This window comes from Thyridium curvatum (assembly GCF_004353045.1).
Source record: "Thyridium curvatum strain D216 chromosome Unknown NODE_8_length_716436_cov_74.480370, whole genome shotgun sequence".
Lineage (NCBI taxonomy): Eukaryota > Fungi > Ascomycota > Sordariomycetes > Thyridiales > Thyridiaceae > Thyridium > Thyridium curvatum.
The window spans coordinates 390129-412363 of NW_022156763.1; the positions used below are offsets into that span (position 1 = coordinate 390129).

Sequence of the window (22235 nt, forward strand, 5' to 3'; positions counted from 1 at the left end):
TCGACAGGGGTCGTCAGCGTGAGATCATCGCCCTGTCTCCTCACACAAGCTGTCAAGAACGGTTGGGGCCAAGCGATACTTGCTTCTTTTGGCGTCGACAGAGGCTACTCCGCTTGGCACTGTTTCCTGGGGCCTGGCGTTGTTTGGCGTCGATGGCTTGCACTGGAGCTTTCGTCCGGTCTCGTTGTCGATGCGGCACCAAAGCTTGCTGATGTGACGAGCATGGAAGCACCGCACTAGCCTCCTCGTTTACTCGATCCACACCCCCGGCTCCGAATTGTGGATGGGTGTGCGCCGGCACGCCGCCAATGTTCCGAACGCCGGTGAGTGGCCGATTGCCCGCAGACGTTTCTTGATTTAGAAACAAGAAATGGGGCTCCGGTCGTGTTCGCCTCCCACACGCACACGATGCACAAAGACCCAAGGAAATAATAGCCTCCGCCCGTGCAGTAGCGTTCACGCATTTGTGATGTCACCGTACGGCAGTCTCGGCTCTTCCATCAATGCCTACTCGCACGAGTGGGTAGATGTGTATTCGCTGACTGATTTGCTCTAGCGGGTGGGTGTACACCACGACCTGCCTGCCGTACAGTCATGTTCGTGATCGAGATTTGTCTCGACATGATATGAAAGTGGTGGCTGGAGGTGGAACCCCTGTCGTGTGAGGGAAATCCGACCTGTGCGGCGAGTTTGGCAGACGTCATTCGTGCATGGACAGTAGCTTGCAAGCTCTGGACAGCGGCATGTCTGCCAGCTAGCTGGTCTTCCTGATGCTGTGTACCCGGAACTAAAAAAAAACAATCTTTGCGCTCCGTGTGCCTTCACTTGCCTGCGAACAAGCGGCCTCCATCTACTGAGACCTGCTGCCGGACCCGAAATCTGGGTCTCGTTTGCGAGGTCCGGCCCGAGTACGTCCTTCCACTGGGAGGAACTAGTGATGGTTTTACGAGGCTCATCTCCGTGCACCTGTACCGAGAACGCGAGGCTACTCCGAGGTGCCTCGGTGGTGACTTCCATTGGGTAATTGGTCATTACGGTACGCTGCACGCCGTAATAAGACGTGTGAACACTAGACAGGATCGAAATAGATGGGAAGCAGCCCCACTATCTTTGCCAGTCAGCTCCGGGCGCTCTTATTGAGGATCGGACATGCTCGGATTTGTGTATGCTGGAAGTTTTCAGTGTCCTGTTTATTCCGCTTCGCTGTCTTCATCATCGGCCATCACCCAGTCTGTCCATTGCCAGCTGCGGAGCCGAATCTCAGGCTGGACCAGTGCAGTCAAAAGGTGATTGTGTTGAGATACGTGTCTGTCCCCTCTACCAGTTTAGGCGTCACGAACGATGAGATTTCGAGGTTGGCAGTTGTTGAGACCTAGCGTTGTGAGGATCTCGTGTTGGATCATGAAACACAGTGAGACGTCAGCCTCCTAGATGAAAAAAAGCTAGCAAGAGATGGAGTGGTCATTCCCAACCCATCGACGAGGCTGGGAGTTGGCTGCTTTCTGGGTTCGAGCAAGACGCTCCGCACTGATATGTTGACCATTTCTGTCTGCTGTGATGATCAACCCGACAGTTGGTCTGGAGATGAATTTGCGGTTTGGTGTCGTCGAGGCTGTCTGATAAGACTGATGAGGCTGATAAGGTTGAAAGTTCCTTCCCTAGTAAATTGAGGTGGGAGGTACCACTCTGCCCCTTTGCCCTGACGTCACGACAGCCCGCCATGGAACATTGAATCCCAGGTCGGGTCGCGTGCCACACATCATCACTCAGCCCTTGGATCAAAGCATCTCGTCTCAGACAAAACGACAACATGGCCGAAGCTGTAGCCGGAGCTGTCGTAGCCGAACAGATAGTCTCGACTGGCGTCGAGGTCGGTGCCGCTGCCGCCGTCGCCCGCCCGACGCAACCACTGAAGGCGACGCTGCAGAAGATAGCGACCATCGCGGCGCAGGACACATCGTGAGGCATCCCATTCTGATGTCGTAGCTCGTAATTGTGGAGCGCAACCCGCTGACTGCGATGATCCAGGCTCGCCCTAGCGAGATCCCACCACACTCTCACCGTGATAGGCAAGAGAGCACACCTCCTCGGAGGCAAGAATCCCGACGGCCAGCTCTGCGCTGCTGACGTTCACTCGCTGTCGCTGAGCCCCGAGGATCCCGGTCCGCCCTATGCGTGCTACCCGTCTCTCCCCGCAGAAGACGGATCTGCTGGCGAAACTCTGGCTCCCTCGCCCCGATGGGGCCATGCCGCTGCTCGTCGCGACAGATTTCTCGTCGTGCACGGCGGTGCCAATGCGGGCGGCAGGTCCATCGCCGAGGATGCCTGTTTGTGGCTGTGGGACACCGAGACGTACGGGTGGACCCAAATCAAGCCCTCGTCCAAAGATGGCCCCCAGGCTGTGCATGGGCACTACATCTTTGTCGACGAAAGGGCGGACGTACTGTACCTGCACGGCGGTACGAATGCCTCGGGAGCAACGTGGAAATTCGACTTCAAGGCCAGCAGCTGGTCGATTCTGCCTCCATCGCCCGAGCAGCCAGCTGCGGCTGCATTTGTGGACGGTGTGCTGTACAGCATTGGCATGGAGACGGGCGTCCACGGCTATGTTCACTTCATGCGAATCGAAGAGGCGGACAAGGAGGCCCCCTGGACGAACATTTACTTTCCCATCAACCCGATTGCCCCGGGACCCACAGCTCGCCCTGGAGGCGTCCTGCTCCCTATGGGCACGGGATTCGGGCGCAAATATCTCGTCTATCTGCCTGGCAGACACAAGGACGCCACGACCCAGGTCCCCGCAGCTGAGGCAGCGCGCGAGCCTGCTCATTCGGACATCTGGACGCTGCAGATCTTTCCTGAGCCCTATAGTGCCGCGAATCTGAAGGATGTGGTGCGCGACAACCTGCCGGGCTCGTTCGACTCGGGTTTATTCGACTGGGCCGAGGTGGAGGTGGTGCCGGCGGAGGAGGAGACGGCGTGCCAGGGCAAGGCTCATCCCGGTCCCAGGGGTTTCTTTGGCGCGGATGCATTCCCAGCAGAGACGTCGGCTGTGCTCTGGGGTGGGTTGAATGAGAAGGGTGAGACGGAGTCTGATGGATGGGTGTTGAGATTCAAGTAGTGGACGGATCTGGCTGGGGTCACAAGGAGGTCCAAGAATGAGTATTGAGGGAAAGCCATGAAGTATCGATACTACTTGGCTTGTAAATAGAGGCCGACAAGAAAAGTAGCCAAGTGTATAGGGGATCCTGAAACGCCTGCTCTCGCTCGTCTCTAATTACTCTGTATGTCTAATGCTTGATTTTTGAGGGGGTCATTCGGAATTTCCCCGTAACTTGTTGATCCGCGGCGAGTAGTTCGTCAAATCGGAGAGTTGGCTATTCTGTACACCTCGAGCCTAGGTCGAGATTGACGCTGGTGGACACTGCCGACACCTGCAAATACCAAATCAGTGCTGACACGCAATCTTCCACATCCAATGGTAAGAAATGCCTTTTGGGCATGTCTCCCAAAAAAGCGTAATCCCGCGGCATTCAAAATTCCAAGTCGTATGCCAACGTTTCCGAAGCAAGAGCCTGCCGCAAGAGGTGAACCCTGACCTGGTTTCAGTCTTTGTCGTCCAATCAGACAGGTTGATGAGGAGACATGAGATACTTACTCATGGTGTTCGGGATGCTCTGCATAAGGCTGGATGTCCTCTGGTTTCTCTAGTATGGCAACAGCAGCCATGTCGAAACCTTGTGCTCGGTGCGCGGTTGTGGCGACGGGCGCGCCCACGTCGAATTTGAGGAGCCCTAGTAGTATACCTATGTCAACATTGCCCCTGTGGCTCAATCAATCAAAAAGACTAGCCTGGAACCCGGCCAACCAAGGCGCGCCCTCGAGCACGCCATTCGGCCAATTGCTCTGCGGTTACGCCCGGCTTCAGCTTGAAAAGGACTACACGGCAAACGCCGCCATTAGTCACGAAACTACTACTCGCCTACACATGCAGGTGATGCAATTACTTGCCGATGTGATAGACAGCCATTGCGTTGGATGCTGAGAGATACCTTCCGGCGGACAATGAGTGGCGATTAGAAAGTGATGGACGTAGACCGCAATACATTGACTCTGACAAGATCGCGTCAATCAGGCCGGACCGAGGCCGGCCGAGCTTGTCGGGCGTGCGGGTCTTGACACTAGAGATGCACCCGATTGGCCCGTTAACGACAAGGTCAATTGCTCTACTGTCGTTTACAGCCAAGTTTAATGTACTCCAGCGCGGTATCTTTATGAAGTAAAACTACTCTCATCGCCAATTTATGTCGCAGAGTTTGGGCACAGTATTGTGATGAATGAGAAAGAAACGACAACAGTTGGCGCCGGGGTGGGTGGAGGGTGTGTGTTGAATAGAGTGTGCTTGCGTTTGACGAAGCCGGCGACCTCGGGGTCGAAGTCTCGTTGGAAAACATCGGTCGTGTTGGGAAAAAAGTCCGGGTGAACCATCTCTAGGTGGGCGGTGCTGTCTTCGAGGGTGCCAGTAACGCTGGTGCCCTCGATATCCTAGGTGAAGTCCTCAACGCGGTACCCGGCGATGCGCGCCTCAACTGCCCGGCCCTAGAACGGCGATCCGGTTAGCTCACCCGAAGGCAGGAAGCGCATGCTCAGAGAAAGTTACGCTAAACCAGAAACAGGCGGACAGGGCAACAGCAGCCTTGGCAGTGACCATGTCGTCGATAACTAGTGATGAAGGTCAGACCGGACCGACAGAGGTCGTTGGAGTACGAGGGTGCTTATTTTCACGATTCCAAGTTCGGCAGCGTTTGGGTCTGTTTATAGACCAAGCAAGCACCAAGAAAGAGACCATCTTCCCGAGCAGATAGTGCGAGCAAACACAGTAGGCAACAGCAATATCCACATGGCAAATCGCGTTGTGTTGCACCTAGTCTGACAGCTGGGTTCTGCTCTGGACAATTGCGACCGAGCCCCCAAAACAAAATGACCTTGGCAACGTGATCAGAGAACACCATGCGAAGAAGACCACGCGGAGTTGTAACTGCAAAGACTGGCCCACAGAAATGACCACTGACCCGCCCATTGCCTTCAGGATGCTGATCAGAGGGCACATGCGTCTTGTTGAATATGCTTAGTTTTAAAGTTGCCGGTCCGGAGCGATGACACATCTGTATCAAATGTGGGCAACCTCCTCCATCTTTCTGTGGAAGCTAATGCCCTGAAACGCAAGGCCAGGGTTACATATATGGCAGTCTATAGTCTGACTTGTTATTTAGTTCATACGGAATGGGGATTCTGATTGAGGCAATCTGCGCCCGCAGAACATATCACAGCCACTCTTGAAGCTTGACTCTAGGTCTCTCCATCTCCCCCCTATTCCTGCTCAGGCCCGAGTAACGTGACCTTGCATCGTCAAATAACAGAACCGGTGCTTTCAGAAACTTCATGTCTATGTTCTGTCCCTCAAGCAGACTCTACTTTGATGGGAACGGTAGGGGATAGAACGTTCCCTTCTCCTCGTCGCGTTGTTCTGGCTCGAGGAACCGCCGCATGCGCTCCTGGTTAACCTGATCATAGTCTTCCTTTCGGTGGTCACTGCCAAGAGTCCGTGATCGTAAAATAGGCAGGTGGTCCCTATATATGATCAGTGAAAGATAGAGCTATGATGAGAATGTGTACATATGGCGAGCAGCGTTGAATCACTAGCCGGAATATATTCAGAGATCGACTGTTTCCTCCCGTGGAGCCCTCCCCATTTTCAGGGCTTTGGATCGAAACCGGCCCGGACAAGTGTAGACAATTGGCTCGCCTTTGTGTTGAGCAGATAATATTCCCGCCTTCATGGTATAACCACCAAAACACCTCGGATTCCGGGCGTGAAATGCTGGGTATGGCCAGCGTGAGAGGCTTGGCTAGGTTTCTGATCCGCCTGGAGAGACCCGCTCAGATCCTGGAGCTTGGCAGGATGTTACAGACTTGTAGGGTAAGAAGCGACTGGTTAATGGCCACGTCAACGCTTGCGCCTACAAATTATGAGTGCGCAGAGAGCCCCAAAGTGATCAGGGCTAGCATGCTCAGGACGAAGAGACTTGTTCTGGTCCAGGCTAATCCGATCACAGCGACTCCGTGAAGACTAATTATAACCAGATGATTATCACAGAAGGGAGTGAACTTCTTGGCCATTTAGTTGATGCCGAAGTGTCGGCGGCCAAGGTCACTGGATCAAAAGCAATCTGGCTGAAGACTGATGTCTGACATAGTGATCATGGTATCCTGGCCGCAAGAGATAGATAGCCATCAGTGAACCTCCGTTGGAGCCAGGCATACAAAGCTGAACGTGCTCAAAGAGGAACAAAGAGTCGAGATTGTCAAGTATTCGGCAAGGCGAGAACGTAGAGGCCCAAGAATATTTCGACGGCGGTATTATCTTTGCAGCACGCATGATCCCGTCGTCAAGAGACTACACTCTTTCGAAGGGCTGGGGTTTTGACCGGGGTTTAACTCCGTAGCTTTCGAGACCCGCCGGTGTCGGGGCCAGCCACAGCTACTCCGTAGTTCTCCACAGCCCGCTTATCCCGAAACGGAAGACCGAGGTTGTTCCCCAGTCCCATGCAGTCCAACCCCGCCTCCGTAAAGCTGCCGATTGGCGGAGAACAGCGGACACGTGATGATCAGCATCGAGCACAGACTTGCAAAAAAATACGTACGTCCAACTTTGCACATCCACAATCACAACCCCAGGGACTTGCCAGGAAGACTAAAGCATCCACACCTTCTACTTTGAGAGCCTCTTGTGCAGCCTGCTGCCCTATCCGAGAGTGAGGGTGACCGTCCGGCTTGATCATCATCACGTCTGCTGTGCTTTCACAAGCATCATCTCATCCGGTGCATCCTCGTCATGGCGTCTCTCCGTACCTCTGAACAGACGTACACCGCTGTGCACACGCCCCACTGGAAGATGGATGTTGAGGCTCTACAGACGGTCTACGTCGAGGCGATACGGCAATCCGCAGACAAACAAGTGAGGCGCGACTCGTCCCTGTCCCACTCGTCATCGGGATCACGAGTGCCTGATCGAAACGCCGCGGCTTGGTGCCTAAACTGGGAGAGCCGCCTGTGTGATCATTTACGAATGACCGAAGGCGAACGAACACTGCTACTGCACCAGTCGCCCCGCCAGCACGGCACGCCGGCCGCAGACCGGGATGGCGGCAGCATTCGGCAACAGCCTCCTACCAAGCGACGCAAGCCAGAGCCAGCACAGTCCATTCGAGCTGAAGTGGACCCTCCAAGCGCGGCTTTGGGCTGGTTGATACAGCTCCAGACCATTGAGCAATTAGAATCAGATCTGCGTACATGTACCTGAAGGAGTCGAGCAACAACTACAGCCCCCACAACTGTGGTGACGCTACCCGTGTTGATGTTACTATCGCGGGTCTCCAGTCCATTATCGACATCCCCGACGACCCTTTCAGGTTAGGTGGTTTCTTGATTGAGGATCTCAGCTTGGAGAGGAGCTATGCTGTCACCATCCGCTTCCCTCGGCGGAAGACGCTCGCAATTAGACCACGGCACATGAAGAATTAAGCCGAGAGGAGTAGCTGTTCTCTCAGAGAAGTGGCCTTTGCTATGTATGCGGGGCATATCACTGTCATTCAGGTGGACTGCAGACATGCAGATTGTTTTGTCTCGTCATATCATTTTATACTTCGATGACAGTCTGACGGAATAGAAGTTGCGGGACAGCAACACAAGAAGCTGGCCTCTATAACCAAACTTTCATAGAGCCAACGAAGTCATGTCACTTGGCCCTGCATTAGTTTCGTAAATCGCTGCCGGGGAGCACGTCTAATTCCATAGTCGGCTTCTCGTCCATGGACCAGTGTAGGGTCCTTAGAGGATACCCGCCGGAGGGGGCCGACCCTGGTTCACGCAGGCCAAACAACACGATCGGGCACAGAAATAGACAAGCAGTAGGAAGACTGGGCCGTGGTCTGACTCTCTAAGCCGCCTGGAGCAATCCGTTCCCTGCGTCCTTACTGGGGGTCTTCTCAATGTTCCTGGCCTGATCATCTGAAAGCCCGCCTTGGTCGTCGATAATCTGCTCCGCGATTTTCTGGGGCGCAATGACGTTGTCCTCGTCAAAGTAGTTGGTTTCCTTGATATGGAACCGCAGCACCCACAGCATGCCCACTAGACCAATGATGTACAGCCTATCTCACGCCGGTCAGTGTCACATTCAGAACTTGCGCAATGGACAGGGGCATATTCTTACGCGAACTGCAGACTCAGCTGCCCGACCAGGGGCACCTGCTGCGCCGCCATGACAAACCCGATGCACATACCCAGCGACGCCATGCCGCGCATGTACCCAGCCGACTGGGCCGACTTGGTTGGATCGTTCGATAGCGATGATGAGCACCACTCGACGCTCATCTGGAAGCCTGCGTAGACCCAGCCAAACAAGACGTACACGGCAAACAATCCGCCAAACCCGCTATCCGTCCAGTCCGTCCCCGGCGCAGTCTTGAGCCCGGCGTAGTCGACCTTGTACATCCACCCATAGAGACCGCAGCAGGCGCCGATAGCAACGACTCCCATAAGCACTGCGCCAATAGTCCCGCGACGCCGGCGAGACTTAATGCGCTTCGTGTCGAGGATAGCCACGAGCACCATGGGAGAAATTATTTGGACGAGTTGAAAGGCGAGGTTGGCGAGGGATCGTGTACGGAGGTTGAAGTAGAAGCCTGCGCAGGGACCCAGAGTTAGTACACAGCGGGCTTCGATAATGCAGCGTGTAACGGCTGCTCACCATTGATAGTCGAGGTCATTCCAAGTGCCATCTCGCAGACTATCATGGCAGGAGTCAGCAGCAGCATGCGCTTGTCTCGAAAGCAGCGCCCAAGTGCCTTGATCTCAGACACGACCGTCGGCTGCTTGAAGATGGCGAGATGCGTGCCGTCGTCGCGGGTGACGTCCTTCGGGTCGAGGGCGAAAAGCCCGGCTAAAACAAACGCCAGGCAGTGGATGCAGATGAAAGTGATGTACACTGGGTCGGTCACGCCCACCGCCTTCTTCTGGTTGAAGTTCGCAGCGAACGATATTGCACTGCCGACGGACGCACCGAGCGAGCGCATGGCCCACTGGATAGACAAGTACAGGCCCTTGTGCTGCTCCTGCGGGTACGAGAAGGCGACCATGCTCACACACGTCCACAGGATGCCACAGGTGACGCCGAGGATCGCTCCCGCGAACAAGGGGAACCACGTCGCACCCGTGCGGTCGTAGTACCACAGGCTCCCGACATATAGAGGGTACCCGACTGCACCGATGATGAGCGAGAGCTTGGGCCGGAGCAGGTTGACGATGCTGCCGCCGAGGCAGGCGAACAGCGCATAGAGGCCATAGAGGATTGCATTCGTCTGATTGGCGACAACAAGGGAAGTAGGCTTGCCGCCACCAGCACCCAGGCCTGTGAGCGCCGTGTAGATGCCTGGCAAGCAAAAGAGGATCAGAGCACACAGCAGGTTCTGGTTGAAGGGTCTGCTGATCCGAAAGGTGTGCTTGCTAAGCTTAGCCATTTTGACGAATGATCCCGCTCACACTTCCTGGAGATGTGCAACAGTCCCGTGTGTAACCCTGTGCAGTACTCCAAGGGAGAGGCGTTCACCAAGTCTCTTCGTTGCAAGACTGCGAAAGAGGTCAACAGAACATCGGATTGGGAATGGAGAAGGGAGGGAGGGAGGAGCCACCGGTCAGTCGGGGAGTTCTCCATGCAGATCTCGACCGAGCACAAGTGGCGGCGGCGCGGGGTATGATATCGTGCTCTTCCACAACTGCCCTACAATTCTTTTCGGACGTAGTTTGCTCGCTGAACCCACTTGCTTGGGCAGGACGTCATCAGGGGGCCTTATCTTGGTACCCACTGCCCAGTCTCCAGACTTTATTTCCGGATACCGCTTCTTGCATTTTGCTGAGGGCGGTCGGAAGCTAAGCGTCGAGGCGAGGAGTTTACTATGACAGTAGAGGCAATTCGAACATCAGATCCGTCTTTTGTGTGGGCATTGTGGAGACTTGAAACCCAGCTTAGATTGCAGCTAACCTCACACGCGCCACAAAATCTAAGCCTCGAAACATGCTGTCTTACGGAGTACATATTTCTACAGGCCACTAACTTTGTTAACGGTCTACAACAGCCAACCAGTGAGCAAAGTAGACCTACCAACAGATTATACATCTTCAGCGTAAAGACTAAAGCAAGGTGCGTGTCTTAGACCATACTGAACTTCAGATAATCCAAGGTCCTGGGACTTGAACGTGCCTGCAAAAAATGCAAATTGTTGAACACTGACGAGAAGGATTCATATCACGTTCATCTGTTACAAAAAAGCGGACGTACATCCTCAAGTGTTAGCTTTTTGATATGAGTTAGCTGAAGGATGTTTCAACAACCAGGTACTAATGGCTCCCTCGGATTGGTTGACCAGGTGTGAAACGGGCAACTGTTGCTTATAAGTAACACTGACCATGACCATCTATTCTGAGTGCTCTAGATAAGGAATTGCCCCCTAGACGACTTAGTAGCTCTTCCTGAGCTTGGACTACGCAAGATACGTTCACGTCGATCTCGCGTGCAAACAATATCGTGTTCTCAAGTGTGTGACGAGTACGCAAGCTGAACGTTGCTCAACTGGACTGTGGACTGGTGACTCTAGCTTACAGATGAATATGAGTACGAACTCGAACATATCAGTCTGGGGCAGTGGGGTCCAGGGTAAAACGGAAAGATAAGCTGCGCTCTCATCGATATCTTGATATGGAGGGTAGATTCTGTAGCACCCAAGCTGGCGAGCTCACGAGCCCAGGTTATTTCTCCTCCACGTCAGCCCGAAGCCAAGGCTTCTCAACACGGCAATTGTGCGTTTGGGTCCGCAGCGTTACGCCTTCGACCGACTGCCGGCTAAAATGGCACTTGTTAAATACCCGTCCCTTATCCGCCGCAAGCTCCCTTGATCTCGTGTGGTAAGATACATTGAGCCGTCTCTGATTGGGCGGATGATGCTCTAACGGCCATGTAGCTCTCCGTTCTTCTACCATATGCTGACGACCACGCTAATTTCCTATCCTTGCTTGCGACATAGACGTCTGGCGAGGGCCTCATCTATCGCGGCAGCAATCTAAGTCTTGGCACTGATCGCGGAGATGGAACCCAAACAAGCAATTACGTCTGATCGGTATTTCGAAAAACGTGGGCCGACTCTTGATGAGTGAACAACGACGCGGAGTCCGACAGAGGAATAGGGGAACTTTACATAAATCCTCCATATCCACAAGGATGGGCCAATTTTTGGAACTCAGTATTAGCACAGGCATATATGCTCTCTCGGTAGCCTCTAACCATGCAGTTGAGCAACATTCTCTCAACTCTGATGGCCGTAGGCCTTGCGGTTGCGCACCCAGGCCATGATGTCACCCAGGAGATTACTGAACGTCGTGACTTTCTCGCCAGCAACAAGAACGACCTCAGCCATTGCGCTGATAAGCTCAAGGCTCGTGGCCTGGAGACTCGCAACATTCAACGACGATCTGACCTCGTCAAAGGGTTGCTGAAGAAGCGGGGCATCCGTGGGTGATGTTTTGAAAGTCCTGAAGAGGCTGAGCTGACCGTGAACCCTAGAGGCACCTCCGAGTCTGAACAAGTCACACGAGTCGACGCAGGCCTACACAGCAGCAACAGACATGTCGGTCATCTTTGCCAGCAACAAGTCTTGCATCTTGAGCCCGGAGCAGATAGATGGACCTTATTGTATGCGTCGACACCAGCTCCTGGAACGAGCTTCTCACTAACAAGATATTCAGATGTGGCAGGTGAGGCCATCCGCCAAGACGTGGTCGAGGACCAGAAGGGAGTACCTCTCGCGCTCGACATTCAGATTGTCGACATGGACACTTGCGAGCCAGTCACTGGCGCATATCTAGACATTTGGCGTAAGTGTATTGCCCAATATTATCAATGAGCGACCTGAGAGTGGCTAACAAGACCTACCATGATGACAGACTGCAACTCCACCGGAGTCTATGGAGGTGTCGCTGTTTTTGGCAACGGAGTCGGTAGCTCGGACAAATCGAACCTCAACAACACCTGGCTGCGCGGTGCCCAGAAGACCGACAAAGACGGCGCCGTGCAATTCTCGACTCTCTTCCCGGGCTTCTATCAAGGCCGCGCAACCCATATCCACGTGGCAGTGCACCTCAATGCCACACCGCTAGCAAACGGCACCCTCATTGACACGACCGCCGCGCACGTGGGCCAGATGTACTTTGACCAAGACCTGATCGCAGAGGTCAACAAGCTCGCCCCCTACACCGGCAACAAGCAACGCTTCACCACGAATGCGCAGGACCTGGTTCTCAACGGTGTGCACGGCGACTCGGATCCGATCATGGAGTACACACGCCTAGGCGAAGGTTTGGAGGATGGACTGTTGGCCTGGCTTAGCATTGGGATCAACAGGACCTACGTGCATGAAATCAGACCTGCTGCGACGCATTTTGAGACAGGCGGCGAGCCGAACCAAAATGGTGGCATGTTTCCGGGAGGTCCATTTCCGTCTGGCTTTCCTACCGGAGGCCTTCCGCCTGGCATGTCTTGGTTCCCTCCGATGCCGACTTCCTCATCGACATCAACACCATAAAATGAATGCCTCGCCCGGACCCGGGAGTCTCCTTCTGGGTTCTTAGTGCTAGCTTCCATTGCAGTTCTAGATGGCAACGGTGGATCTCTGGATACGTCGAAGGGACTCGGGCGCCGAACACGACGACTTTATCGCAGTTTCGGTAACGGTCCGGCGCGTCCAGAGATTTATTTCGTGGCAAGAATGCACTGCTGGTAACTAGCTGGTGAGAAACAGAGTACATCAAAGACAAGAACATAGAGAAATGTCTTATGTTGTGTCATGATGATGTGTACCTTGGCGTTCTTTCAACTTGGAAGGTTGAGCCAGAAATTGTTTTGTGATTATTCCCCGGGGGGAATGAATCTAGCTCAATGCGTCACCGTAGCGCTTGGGCTCAATTATGGCTGTTTGAAATGATAGACAATGGGAGACGACTTGGGTCAGAACTTAATCATACAACCCGGGCGGGAAAGGCTTCGGTGTAGGAGCTCCTTCGCGGATCTGGACGTGATACACATCTCCGGCTTTTGTTCTCTGTGTCTGTACTCCGTAGACAAAGCGCGTCTTACCGCCGCAGGCCTTTGCAATCTCCTTCCCACTAGCAGTGGATGCTCTGTCATCGGGATACGTGATCGCTGATTTGAGCAACCGAGCAGTCGCCAGCGGACCGTCGTCCCTCGCGACCACGCGATTAGCTATCATGACGGCAGCCAGTGTGAGGCACAGCTGTACGCAGCCAGTGATCAGAAGGACGAGATGGACATTGTTCCAATTGACATCCAGCTTCGTGCCCACGATAGGCTGTCCCCCCCGCGTGGTGATCTTGGGATTGTACTGTGCTGTGACAGCAACGACACCCATTGCAAACTGTGCCATCAGCCGGCCCATGCCGCCCGTGGAGCCGTTCTGAGGGGCACCGAAGATGGCCTCGGCAGGATAGCTCTGAAACTGCGCAGTCTGGTCGCGCGACAGAGATGACGTCCCAACTCCCTGCAGCGCGATTGCCGCCGACGCGAGAGTTGTCAGGTTCTGGCCAAGTTGGTGCTCAGGAAGGGTAGCGTTGGCGACCTTGGCGATGGTGACACTGCACTCATAATACCAGGGCGCCGTCGCAGATGCCTCAAAGGCCGATATCTGGCTACAGGCCGGGCCACAGGCCTGCGATGTGTTGACCATGAAGGTTGTCTGATCCACTCCGCCCGCAATTGGAATATCCTTCTTCAAAGTGCTACCATTTGGGCCGCCCGATACGGTGATCGAGGTTGAATTGCCGCCGCCGCCCTCGATCACTGGCCAACTCATGCAGGAGCCACTGGATGCGACGCTGCGGGATGTCGTGACCGAGATGTGGCTGCGCGAGTCTTCGCGCGGGGACATTTCGGAGAAGTAGTACTCGCATCGGTCAGTGCCGCAATAGTATAAATAGCTTATTGCATCCGTCAAGGTCCGCGGCGGGGGCACGTCATCCAGAGTTCCAACGCCATACGCGACGGCGATGAATCCATAGCTAAGGTCATGAGGAATTAGTCTGAGGTAGGGCTCCCGCTCTGCTCTAGGATATCCTTTTTACCTGTTTGCGGTGTACTGCAGCTCAGAAGGTGTGCCAACCTGCGTTGAAGTGATGAGACGCTCGCCCTTAATGGTGGTCATGTCGGGGATGCGAACGTCGCCCGGCTTCGTCAGAGCCGTCTCGTCATTCTGTCCTACCGAGTAGGTCAGGCCGAGCATGGCCACAGCCACTTGCGACGCCTATGGTGCCGGCGTCAGAAAGGTCGAGCGAGGAGAATGGGCGACATGCCGGGTCGAAACTTACAATATTCAAGAGAATCCAAAGACTGACGTAGACATGGGTTGACCAGGCGCGCGATACGTGAGAGAGCTTGATGAGATGAGATATGCTCTCTCCGTGGAGGATGAGATCGACCTACAGTCCGGATTAGCTTGTGCGCCTCAAAGACGATTGACCTGGAGGCATGGCCAGCGTACCTCTTGCAGCGTCCACCCTTTGCAGCTCAGCACCCACCACTTGAGCTCAGAGGCCATCCATTTCAGACTGCTGGCGATGCTGAGACCGAGCGCGATCGATAAGCCCGTGATGGCGCCGTTGAACATACGCTTCTTGACTGTGCTCATGACGACCTTGTCAGAGTAGTGGGCGAGTGTCACATAGATGGCGCCGATGCAGGCCGCCGTCACGAGCCATCTCCTCGCTCCGGCCAGGAGGAGTTGCCTCATCTGCTTTCCAAAGTGAATTCGCTTGCAAGTTGTGGCCAGGAGAGGTCTCTGTATGTCGTCGCCCATCGGCTCCAGCCTGTACTCCTCGGTCGCCATCTCAAGAGCGCTTCGACGCAGCTACCAGAGCACACGCAATACTATATGTTGATTCTACCAACAAATTGTGTCGAGAGAAGAAAAGCAGGCCGAAGGGCCGTACTTGTACTCCGTACACACGGAAGTACCGCGGCGAGACCGATAGGGCTACGTGCCATTCGTTTGGATTCCAAACGGCGTGGCCATCGTCTAGGTAGAGCAGTGGGATGCTAAGATCTTTTTACAGGGAGCCTTGATGAGCTAAAGACCCGCAGACAGGGGACCGGCCGATTAGTCAGGCTGATCAGGTGCCTGATCATCCTGCTATTAGTAGGGGGATTCTTTTGCAAGCTGGAAGCGCCTCATCATAGTGGAGATTGTCAGGGTCTTGGCTGACCTCAAAATGGGCAGCCCAATCGGCACTACGGCCTTCATGTTCGATTGTAGCCTACGGTGGATACTGCATCGTTGACTGAGCCCCTTGCCCAGGTGTTCGGTGTCATCTCGAGGCATGTAGTGGGCCAGGTTTAGGGGGCGAGTGTCTGGGCGGTCGCGTCACGGGTACGGAACGAGGGTGCCTGTTGCTAGACTGAAAGGGGTAAATGTTTCTGTTTGTGCTGTTGCATAATTACGGAGTAAGTCTCCTTGTACGGAGTATGTGGCTGTCACAAGCTAGCTTGGTTCCAAAGACTTCACTGGACTGTCCAAGCTAAGGCATTCTTTTGCGAGGCCCCTTGGTGGTACGCCAGGACCAATGAATGCCTTCTTGACGATCCGTCGATCCACCCGCCTCCCCAAGGCTGGGCGCGGATGCCTCCACTCCAAATCAGGATGCTGCGAGGGATATCAATTAGGACCCGACTCGACTGCGATGCTCTTCATAGACTGTAGCATTCGACGTTTTGTTCTCACCAGTAATTCATGCACACGCCATCACTACCAACAGAGTTCAACGTCACCATGGCCGTTTGTTCCATCGTCCTTGTGTTGATCATGGCAGCAGCCATTGTTGGTGCCGCGCCGCTTGCAATACAAGACATCCAGTTGTCTGATGCAGCTTCCCACGTCCCGCACAAAGGGCCACAGTCGTCTCTCCAGATCGCGCTGTTGAGCAATCATGGGCACGAACTCATCCGCGTCACTCTATCCTTGCTGCACGAGACCGCGGCCATAGTCAGTGCCGGCTCGATAGTACTCTGCCTGGTCGCGGCCTCCTCTTTCTTCTTTGCGGTCTTGGCGTCGGTGCGGTCCAAGAGGAAGCAGCACCGAAATGCAAATCTCCTCACCGTGTACAGTCCTCTTCATCTGCCTTTTTGCCTCCGGCTTGCGCTTCCGTTCACTCATCGCTAAATTCCAGGCCAAAGCACAGGATATCTCGGCACGAGAGAATCTCGAAATCCGTCAGAAGAGCCATTGATTGGTGGTCGACTATCTCGTTGAGGATCGACCAGGGGCAGTAGTGGTGGTAAAGGTGGGGGGGAGAGCAGCTCCTCGATAATGTACAACCGGTGTTCTTCCAAATATAACTTAATTTACAACTCGTAAATCATGCGTGCCAGTTCGTTCTGATCTGGTGAGGTGGGGGGCAATAAGTGGGAGAGTAGTACGATGCCGTTGGTCGGGCTGAAAGACACCTGCCCGATCCCTGACAACAGTTGAGCAATGCCGGGTCTCCCTCCGCGAGACATGATGAGTTCGTCGATGGAGTGCTGTGCCTCTGTGCGGGCGACAATGGCCTCGTGCAACTCTGCCAGCTCTTCGCTGTCCCAAACCCCTTCTCTCCTGCGCATCGACCGGAGCATGTTGATGGCACGCCGGGTTGTGGGAGCATCCTCACAAAAGAGAGCAATGTGGGATAGCGAAGAGACAAAATCACCTTCGGATGCAAATGTAGCGCGTCCCGAGGCCCCGAGGGACTGCAGGTAGAGATCTGCACAGCGCAGCGCGTTGTCGTAATGATCCAGGTTGACGTTCTGGTCCCAATCCCTCCCTGCCTCGAGCATGGCAAGCCAAATTGCTTGGCGTATGGTAAGAAGGAGCATCTGCTGCCACTCGTAGGTTGTGACTTTGGAGTTTCGAACCCTCTCCGCATACCCGTTGAAGCTGTGGTTCCATGCTTGGAAGCGCGAGTGCATGACATCCCACACGTCGTATATCTTTTTGGTCAGCTGGCAGTCTTTCCTGTTGAGCCAAAGAGCCTTGAGCGCCTCGGGAGTTGTATTTTCAGCTTCCTTCAGACAATCACCAAAGTGGGTGTCCTCCAGCTCGCAGTACTCGGCAAAGATATAGTCGATCGATCGGAGAACTTGGCGAGCTTCCTGATAGCTCCGAAACGGCTGAGGATCCGACTCATCTTCGCTGTCAGACATGACAAACTTTGGATCAGGCATGTAATACTTGTCGATAAAATCGCCAATCTCCATACCAATGCTGTGAAAGACCTCGGCGATCTCGCGGACCGCATCGCCGCCCGCACCGCTCTCGTTGCGGGGGAAGGGCTCGGCGTTGAGGATGCGTAGCCCGGCCTGAAAGTGCTTGATCGCCTCTCCGTACCGACCCATCATGTTCTCTAGGCAGACGAAGAGTATGCAGCAGATGAGGGATGTCTGTGCATCGTAGGCCGGGGATGAGACTACAGTCCGTATGGCTTGATTGTAGTGTCGAATCGCCAGCGTCTCGAAGTGCGACGGCGCCAGCGACAGCTGCTTTGGGCTCTCGGAGGACTCGTGCTGCGCGATGAAGAACCTGTGCGCCGCACCCAACGCGCGCACTACACATCTGATCGGCTCGACGGTATGGCTCATGGGCAGGACTTGGCGCGACCAGAACTCCCCCGAGTCGGACAGGCAGATGTCCTGGAGGGCGGACTGGAGGAAGTGGTGGAAAAAGTAGTCATGGTCGTGGGGAAGAGGTATGCCTTCACTCGGGCTTGGAGAAGCGGTGCCTACGAGCGACGACGACGCTGAGGAAGACGTCGGCTCCTCTGCGGCCTGCTGCTTGGCCTTGCGCTTGCGCTTCGGCTTCTTCTCCAGCTGGACAGGCTCGTAGCCGTCGCACTTGAAGCCAGCAGTTCTACAGCGGCGGCATTCCGGCTTCTCCTCATCGCACTTGATGTGGCGCGTTCTGGACTGTGGCGTTAATAGATGCGTGCTGCCGAAGGGCAAAGCTTGTTCCGGGCCATGGTCACACTCACTTGCTGGAGGAGGACAGTGTTAGAATGCGAGATGCAGCCAAGACACGGGCAGGTCAGGCGCACGGCAGGGCAAGATGAGTGGTGGGCTCGTACGTACCAGGTTCGACATCCGGTCCTCACCTTGGGCGCAAACGCCCTGGTGAACTTGGGGCGGACCACCAGCTGGGTCTGCGTGGGGTCCATGGCATGTGTCATCGAGGGCAAGGGGCCAATCCAGTCCTCGGGGTGGCGATGCCGCGCGAGGGAAGCAGCCCGGTACTTGAGTCCCGTCGATATATTTGTATTGGTATCGACTCGATCGAGAAATGTAGCTGCCTAAATGTTTTGCTGGTTCTGTTAGGAAAGGCACGGAAGGGTAGGATGGTGGAAGAAGGGCCTGAGAGGACCGGGGGGGAGTCAGACCGGCCGGTCTCGACCAGGAGCCCACAGCTTCAGTCTCAAGCGGAGCCGGAATCGCCCTGTATGATTGGCTGGACCGTACAGACAGGGATCTTTCCGATGGGACCCCGACCCGCGGAGACGGCCAATATCCTGGATTAAGCTTTCCTGTGTGGATCCTCGTTCCGGATCTCGTAACAAAACCTATCACTGCTCCCGTGCGCTCGAGCAACTATCACGTACAGACTCACCGAAACGCCTGTCTTTGGGGTCGAGAAAGAGGATGAAACTCGACGTGCCGACAGCTCAACCTTAAGGCACCGTTGCAGCACTTAATGAAACCCCGTCAGCCCCGTGAGACTCCGCCGCGGCAGTATGCCACGTTGTGCCAACTGCCGTGAGCGAGGCAGGGTCAACATTGAACATTGAATGACGCAATGCCTACGCCGAAACGAATCCTCAGACTGTTTCTCTCCTCCATGTTTGGAGGCTTGCTGATGGCAAGCTCCCAACGTCGTGACGTCCAGTCAAACCCAGCGCCCATTTCGCTTTCCAGACCGACCTCTGTCTCCTTCGGTCATGTATGAGCCACCCCATGGCGACATAATTCACCATATCTAGGATTCATTGGTGGGATTTGCCCTGAGCGACGAGCGAATTAGACGTCTTGCGGAGACGGGTATGAAGTTGCTTGCCGAGGCTCTCGCTGGTGGACTCCTCCTTGGCACGGCCGGCTACTCAGTCACTTCGCAGTCTGGGCAAAACGGGTTCATACGCCCGATGTACTTGAACTGTCCACAGCCCAGCTGCAGATAGCTCGCCTGCCCCGGGAATGAATTCGTGTCGGCGTAGTACTCGAGCTCGACGCCCTCCCCCACGCCGCACGTGTCGTCGCCGTGCCCGTAGTAGTACAGTTTGCACCCGTCGCTCGTTGAGGCACCGCTCCACTCGCTCGCCGCGCATCCGGCGTTATCGAAGCACAGCTGGCAGCAGGCGCTGGCGTCCATGCCCGGGATGCCGAGCAGCGCAGGCGGGAAGAACTCGACCGGTACGCGCCAGTCCCGCGGCAGGAAGCGCACCGCGACGCCATGGCCGTCGCGCTGCGAGATGAGGTTGGAGGGGGCGCACGGCGCCACGCGGGTCACGGTCGGCGCGCTCTCGCTGCAGGAGGCTCCGGGGCTGGCGGCGGGCGCTTTGGTGGTATAGGCCAGGTACCAGTCGCTGCTGGTGACGGTGGCGGTATGGAGGTAGACGACGCTTGTATACTTGAACGGCGCGTAGGTGATGGTCTTGTTTGCGGACAGTGTTCCTGTGGCGAGGTATTTGTACCCTGTCGCGGTGATAGTGGTGGTGACCACGTATCCGACCTGCGTGACGACGCGGTAGGATGCAGTGATGTCGATGTAGGTGGTCACTGCGGTTGCCCAGGCTGTCGGCGTGGTCATGACCTGTCCCGAGGAGGGAGTGTACGTGCCCGTGTACACTGTCACGACACTGGATAGTGAGGCTTTTTTGGCTTCAGATGTGCTCTCGGTTAGGGATTGCTTGCTGCTGGCACAGGAAGTCGGCGAGAGTGTGACAGTTGCCAAGCACGGGCTGACCATTTTCGTGATCGTAGAAGTTCCATTGCTTGTCACTGTGAGCGGGGTTGACAAAATCGTTGTAGGGGTGTAAGTTGAAGTAGGTACGGTCACCTCGCCGATGAACCACGTTGTGACGGTCTTGTCACTAGTCGTGGGCGCCTCGTTGGTGTACAGTGTCGTGATGCTGAGGCTTGTAGACTTTGCGACGGGTGTCACGGCTTCGCTGCCGTATTTGATTGTGCTCCAGCTGCTATACTTCTCCGTGATAAAGCTGGTGCTCACCCACGTGGCAAGATTCTGTGCAAAAGAAGAGACAATCGCAAGAGCTACAAGGGCAAAAATCGATTTGAAAGCCATTCCCGCCATCCAGGCGCTGTGAGCACCACTTCGTTGTTGAGTCCTTTTGGATGACAGTTTTGTCCCCAACCCGGATCTCGGGCAACGCCTTGATTTCAGCAACTCCAATATCCAATTTCGCTCAATCGATGACATGGTCCCAGTCTTTCAAAAGGCGTACAAAAGAGTTACATACGACTCCACACTCAAGGCACGTAGATACAGGGTTTCATTACTTAATATATACCGTATGGTATTACCCGGCTACTCTTTATTAGCCATCATGCCTGCCTCGCGTCAACACAACGCTGTGTCGATCCAATTAACCGCAAAATATTACCTTTTGTCCTTGATTGCCATTCTTGGACAATACCCACACTCTGTAATTATCGTGTCCAGCTCCGAGAATACACCGCACGGAACATTGGGCCAGGGCTTGGCTTGCGCGCCATGCAAGTGCTTGTCTATCTAGCAATACTACGTTACAAAGAGAATCTGATCCTTTTACCGCAATAATGAAATACTAATGCTCAACACTGAACTATGAACCCCTCGCCACGGGTCTTCAATACCAACTCAGTTATCTTTCAGCTTTCTCCTTCCTATCTTACATACAGTATAGGTAGCGCACCATTTCTTCATGTACATCCGCACCCATGAGAATGAATGGGTGAGAACCGGCATCGCGTCCAGGTGTGGGCGGCACTGGCTCCTGGTAGCTTCAAGCGGTGTCGGGAGAGGCGTCGTCAGCGCGCGTCATCTCGGCGGGGACAGTCTTGGCTTCGACTTGCCGACCATGCCCAAACCCACGATACTCGCTGAAGGCCAGCTCAAGCCTGTCCCAGTCCCAATGTCTTCCGAGCAGGACATATCCGAAGCCGAGAACAGGCACCATCAGGATATCTAGCACGCCAAAGAAGATGGCGCCACTAGTGACTCCAAGGACATGGCCGCCATCAGTCAAGCCAAATCCGACAGGGTACAGAAGCCAGAGCAGATTTGCCCACGCAGCCAGTAGAATGTAGTCGCGGCCAATACCCCGGCGGGCAGCTTCCTCTCGGCTTTCGTTGAGGGTACTCATGGCGAGGACGACATAGGAGAAGGTGCCAAAAGTGAAGAACCCCCACTTGTAGCTGGTAGGAGTGTAGGCGGCGGCGAGGTAGGTGAAGGTCCAGATAAAAGCGATGAAAATATTGCACACGATCGTGGTCCAGGAGACACCCGAAAGTAAACCGAGAGAGAGCACCACAGACGGGAAGGTAATGCTCCAGTTCACGTATTTGGCCCAAAACATCTGTCCGCTGGCTTGGGCGCTCCATCCCAGATTGGAGGCCTGGGCAAAGTAGGTCACGGATCCAACGAGCAGGGCGATGGTGAAGGTGTAGTGGAACACTCTCTGGCTTTCGGGGGAAGCGAAACAGAAGCAAAGCAAACCGATCTGCGTATCAAAACTTGTTGGTGAGGATTCAAAGGACTCGTCAGTAGGGGAATGCGCTCACAAAGGCCATGAGATAGACGGCTGTAACGGCCCAAAGCCAGTCAGAGCCCCCCAGGGAGAGTGTGTTATCCACGCCCACTGCAGGGTTGACGATCAGGGCATCGTTGCCACGGGCGAGGAGATCCATTATCGCAAAGAAATGAGAACAAAGGTAGGTAATCAAGGTAGTGTCGTTGATGGCTCAGTAAATGTCCGCATCGTAAAGACGGAATGGTTCCTGGCTTGTGAAGACCGCCATCTTTATATAGAGACAAATATACAAG

General features: G+C 54.9%; 8 protein-coding genes across 8 annotated transcripts; 3 read left to right on the top strand and 5 right to left on the bottom strand.

The window, feature by feature from the left end:
- Positions 1-1810: 1810 nt before the first annotated feature.
- On the top strand, positions 1811-3121 carry E0L32_002069 (uncharacterized protein; the record flags this gene model as incomplete). Its single annotated transcript, XM_031136218.1, has 2 exons — positions 1811-1959; positions 2029-3121. The coding sequence occupies 2 exons, from the start codon at positions 1811-1813 to the stop codon at positions 3119-3121; spliced, it is 1242 nt and encodes a 413-aa protein (XP_030989177.1).
- Positions 3122-6895: 3774 nt separating this feature from the next.
- Positions 6896-7363, top strand: E0L32_002070 (uncharacterized protein; the record flags this gene model as incomplete). Its single annotated transcript, XM_031136219.1, has 1 exon — positions 6896-7363. One exon carries the CDS (start codon positions 6896-6898, stop codon positions 7361-7363), a length of 468 nt encoding a protein of 155 aa, XP_030989178.1.
- Positions 7364-7999: 636 nt separating this feature from the next.
- On the bottom strand, positions 8000-9578 carry E0L32_002071 (uncharacterized protein; the record flags this gene model as incomplete). Its single annotated transcript, XM_031136221.1, has 3 exons — positions 8000-8210; positions 8273-8744; positions 8810-9578. 3 exons carry the CDS (start codon positions 9576-9578, stop codon positions 8000-8002), a joined length of 1452 nt encoding a protein of 483 aa, XP_030989179.1.
- Positions 9579-11396: 1818 nt separating this feature from the next.
- On the top strand, positions 11397-12692 carry E0L32_002072 (uncharacterized protein; the record flags this gene model as incomplete). Its single annotated transcript, XM_031136222.1, has 4 exons — positions 11397-11622; positions 11675-11803; positions 11857-11985; positions 12055-12692. The coding sequence occupies 4 exons, from the start codon at positions 11397-11399 to the stop codon at positions 12690-12692; spliced, it is 1122 nt and encodes a 373-aa protein (XP_030989180.1).
- A 429-nt stretch (positions 12693-13121) lies between these two features.
- E0L32_002073 (uncharacterized protein) lies at positions 13122-15005 on the bottom strand (the record flags this gene model as incomplete). The annotated part of the gene is made up of 4 exons (XM_031136223.1): positions 13122-14181; positions 14245-14423; positions 14488-14598; positions 14661-15005. The coding sequence occupies 4 exons, from the start codon at positions 15003-15005 to the stop codon at positions 13122-13124; spliced, it is 1695 nt and encodes a 564-aa protein (XP_030989181.1).
- Positions 15006-16516: 1511 nt separating this feature from the next.
- E0L32_002074 (uncharacterized protein) lies at positions 16517-18360 on the bottom strand (the record flags this gene model as incomplete). The annotated part of the gene is made up of 3 exons (XM_031136224.1): positions 16517-18107; positions 18178-18180; positions 18275-18360. 3 exons carry the CDS (start codon positions 18358-18360, stop codon positions 16517-16519), a joined length of 1680 nt encoding a protein of 559 aa, XP_030989182.1.
- A 929-nt stretch (positions 18361-19289) lies between these two features.
- E0L32_002075 (uncharacterized protein) lies at positions 19290-20495 on the bottom strand (the record flags this gene model as incomplete). The annotated part of the gene is made up of 1 exon (XM_031136225.1): positions 19290-20495. The coding sequence occupies one exon, from the start codon at positions 20493-20495 to the stop codon at positions 19290-19292; it is 1206 nt and encodes a 401-aa protein (XP_030989183.1).
- Positions 20496-21195: 700 nt separating this feature from the next.
- E0L32_002076 (uncharacterized protein) lies at positions 21196-22099 on the bottom strand (the record flags this gene model as incomplete). Its single annotated transcript, XM_031136226.1, has 2 exons — positions 21196-21912; positions 21974-22099. The coding sequence occupies 2 exons, from the start codon at positions 22097-22099 to the stop codon at positions 21196-21198; spliced, it is 843 nt and encodes a 280-aa protein (XP_030989184.1).
- Between the last annotated feature and the right edge of the window lie 136 nt (positions 22100-22235).